The 3,835-nt window shown below is 53.7% G+C and overlaps 1 protein-coding gene across 5 annotated transcripts in view; it reads right to left on the bottom strand.

Annotated features, from left to right (window-relative positions):
- The window catches only part of TEX22 (testis expressed 22), a 17,586-nt gene that overhangs the window by 2,650 nt on the left and 11,101 nt on the right, over positions 1-3,835 (bottom strand). For 4 of the 5 annotated variants that reach the window (XM_017852816.1, XM_017852812.1, XM_017852814.1 and 1 more), the window contains exon 3: positions 29-60. In XM_017852816.1, the coding sequence (XP_017708305.1) occupies positions 29-60 (32 nt within the window). Of the gene's footprint in view, positions 1-28; positions 61-1,615; positions 1,804-3,835 lie in introns of those variants that run through there. The other variant, XM_017852813.1, reaches the window with a different exon arrangement.

Here is a 3,835-nt window from a genome sequence, read left to right as displayed (position 1 = left end):
CTCGTCGATGCTGACGCTCCAGTGGCGGCCCGGGCGCCTGCGCTCCGGCGGCTCGCACACCTGCGGGGAAAGGGCAGCGGGTCGGCGAGGGCCTCGGCGCCAGCTCCTCTTCGCCGCTCCTACCCAGCACGCGCTGACCCTCAGAGCTCGCTCCTCGGCGGCTAGGGGCACTTTCTAAAGCGCCGTCTGCTCAGCCTCCCGCTGCTCCAGCGTCAGCTCCCGGCGCGGAGCCTCAGGCCGTGTGGCCCTCTGTGGCTTTGCACAGTTATCTGTGCCAGGACACCCCCAACCCAGTACGTGCCCGGCTTCATGCACAGCGGGGCTGCCTCTGGACTGCTTAGTCCTCACGGCCAGCCCCCCGCTTGACCGGCAGGAGGACCCCCGGAGCTCGAACACTGTTGGGTGCCTCAGGAAAGGCAGGACTAAGGCCAGCTCCAGACGGCCCTTCTCCCCAGACCCCTCTGAAATGATCATAAAGAGAGTAAGGGAGAAAATAAAGATGAATCCATAGACAAAAGACCAGCGCCAGTGGAGGAGGACCCCTAGCAGGGTACAGGAGACTGGAAGGCAGGGACCAGCTGGAGGAGCCGTGGGAGGGCCACAGGGAAAGGTCAGAAACAGGTGGGGTCCCCAGGACAACCCTCATCCCCCAAGAGGGAACTTCTCATGTAGGCTGCAGGAGACGGTTTCTCCAGACTGTGCTCAGCCTGAAGTTCACCATCCTCCACCTCCCTCACCAGAGGTAAGAGGGGAGAGAAGGCAGTGCCATGCTAAGAGTGGGATTCATGCAAAATCGAGGTGAATTCTCATTCCTCAAAACACTAAAAACAGAACTGCCATGGGATTCAGCAATTCTGCTTTGGGGTAGATACCCAAAAGAGCTGAAGGCAGGAAGGCGAACAGATGTGTGCACTCCGACGGGGAACGTTCACAGCAGTGGTCATTATTCACAACAGCGAACATGTGGAAGGAATCCAGGTTTCCACAATGGATGAATGGATAAACAAAATGTGGCAGATCCAGAAAATGGAATATTATTAAGCCTTAAAAAGTAAAAAGGGGACAGGCGCGGTGGCTCATGCCTGTAATCCCAGCACTTTGGGAGGCCAAGACGGGCGGATCACGAGGTCAGGAGATCGAGACCATCCTGACTAACACGGGTGAAACCCCGTCTCTACTAAAAATACAAAAAGATTAGGGCCGGCCTCGATGGCGGGCGGGGCCTGTTGAGTCCCAAGCCTACTCGGGAGGCTGAGGCAGGAGAATGGCGTAAACCCGGTGAGGCGGAGCTTGCAGTGACGCTTAGATCTGGCCAGCTGGGCACTCGCAGCCTGCGGGCAACAGAGTGAGACTCCGTCTCAAAAACAAAAAAAAAAAAAAAAAAGAAAAGTAAAAAGGCCAGCTGGGTGCGGTGGCTCACGCCTGTAATCCCAGCACTTTTAGGAGGCTGAGGCAGGCAGATCACCTGAGGTCAGGAGTTCAAGACCAGCCTGACCAACATGGAGAAACCCCATCTCTACTAAAAATACAAAATTAGCCGGGCGTGGTGGCGCATGCCTGTAATCTCAGTTACTCAAGAGGCTAAGGCAGGAGAATCGCTTGAACCCGGGAGGTGGAGGTTGCGCTGAGCCGAGATCACACCACTGCACTTCAGTCTGGGCAACAAGAGCGAAACTCCGTCTCAAACAAAGGTAAGGAGGCTGGGCGTGAGGGTTCACATCTGTAACCCCAGCAGTTTGGGAGTCCAAGGCAGGAGGATTGCTTGAAGTTAGGAACTCTAAACCAGCCTCTGAGACCCCATCTCTACAAAGGAAAAATTAAAAAATTAGCCAAGTTCAGTGGCACATGCCTGTAGTCCTAGCTATTACGGAGGCTGAGGCAGATATCGCTTGAGCCCAGGAGGTTAAGGCTGCACTGAACTGTGATTTTGCCACTGCACTCCAGCCTGGGTGACAGAGTAAGACTCTGAAAAAAAAAAGAAAGAAAGAAAGAAAGAAAGAGAAAGAAAAGGAAAGAAGGAGAAAGAGAGCCGGGCGTGGTGGCTCAAGCCTGTAATCCCAGCACTTTGGGAGGCCGAGACGGGCGGATCACGAGGTCAGGAGATCGAGACCATCCTGACTAACACGGTGCAACCCCGTCTCTACTAAAAAATACAAAAAACTAGCCGGGCGAGGTGGCGGGCGCCTGTCGTCCAAGCTACGCCGGAGGCTGAGGCAGGAGAATAGCGTGAACCCGGGAGGCGGAGCTTGCAGTGAGCTGAGATCCGGCCACTGCACTCCAGCCTGGGCGACAGAGCAAGACTCCGTCTCAAAAAAAAAAAAAAAAAAAAAAAAGAAGGAGGAAGAGAGAGAGAGAATGAAAGAATGAACGAAAGAAAGAGAGAAAGAAAGGAAGGGAGAAAGAAAGAAAATGTAAGGAAATTCTGGCTGGGCACAGTAGCTGTAATCCAAGCACTTCGGGAGGCTGAGGAGGGAGAATCACTCAATCCCCTTGAACTCCCCAGGAGTTCAAGGCTGCAGTGAGCTAGGATTGCACTACTGCACTCCAGCCTGGGCGACAGTGCAAGACTCTGTCTCAAAAAAAAAAAAAAAAAAAGTCTTAATAGTCCAGGGCACCACCACACAGCAGCGCTGCAAGCTAGAAGGTAATGGACAATGCCTCAAAATCCTGAAAGAAAATTATTTCCCACCTAGTATCTCACCCAACCAAGGTGTCATTCAAGCATACAGGCAGAATAAAGATATTTTCACATCTTTAGAGTCTCAGAAACTTTCACATCCTCTGAACTCTTCTACAGGAAGCTGCTGGATGTACTCCACCAAAACAAAGGACTCATCAAGGAGAGTAAGCCGGGGCCCAGGCAACAAGGGGCCCTGTGGACAGGAGGCAGATGGATTGTGGGGGAGTGTAGAAGGCAGAGGGAGTAGGGAAGGCTGCTCAGTCACCCTGCCAGATGGGCTGGCTGCTGGCAGTCCAGGGCTCCAGGAAGGCCACTGCCAAGGAGAAAACGCAGCTCCAGACGACCCGATGTGCAGGGGTCTGTGAGAGCAGAGTCCTAGATTTGTTGGAAGGTTTAGGAAAGAATAATCAGTTCGTAGAAAATGGAGAAGAGGAGGAGGAGGAGGGGGTCGGGTACACAATGATTTCCTCCAGGGAAAACCAAAAGCAGCGCAAAGGGAACACGGCCACCCCACAGTCACGATGCCACATGATCACTATAAAGCTGACAGTGGAATGAGGTTTCTGCTGAGTAGACAGAATGCTGGTGAGAGGATGGGGAAGGGGCGCTACACCCTTCGTCTCTGCAGTGGGGCATGGACAGAATGCAAGACAGAGGAATGAAAAGGAGGCAGTGCGGCCGGGCACGGTGGCTCACGCCTGTAATCCCAGCATTTTGGGAGGCCAGGCGGGCGGATCACTTGAGGTCAGGAGTTCGAGACCAGCCTGGCCTACGTAGTGAAACCCCTTTTCTACTAAAAATACAAAAATTAGCCCAGCATGGTGGCGCGCGCCTGTAATCCCAGCTACTTGGGAAGCTGAGGCAGGAGAATCGTTTGAATCCAGGAGGTGGAGGTTGCACTGAGCCAAGATCATGCCATTGCACTCCAGCCTAGGCGACGGAGCGAGACTGTCTCAAAAACAAAAAAACAAACAAAAAAAACCCCACAAAAATTAGCTGGGTGTGGTGGTAGGTACCTGTAGTCCCAGCTACTTGGGCGGCTGAGATAGTAGAATCACTTGAACCCCGGAGGCAGAGGTTGCAGTGAGCCAAGATCGCACCGCTGCACTCCAGCCTGGCGATACAGTGAGACAGGAAAGGAGAGGGGAGGGGAGG

The sequence above is a fragment of the Rhinopithecus bieti genome, unplaced genomic scaffold (assembly GCF_001698545.2).
Source record: "Rhinopithecus bieti isolate Rb0 unplaced genomic scaffold, ASM169854v2 scaffold_35859, whole genome shotgun sequence".
Classification (NCBI taxonomy): domain Eukaryota; kingdom Metazoa; phylum Chordata; class Mammalia; order Primates; family Cercopithecidae; genus Rhinopithecus; species Rhinopithecus bieti.
Note: the sequence above shows the minus strand (reverse complement) of the source record. Positions and strands in the feature narration are given on the sequence as shown.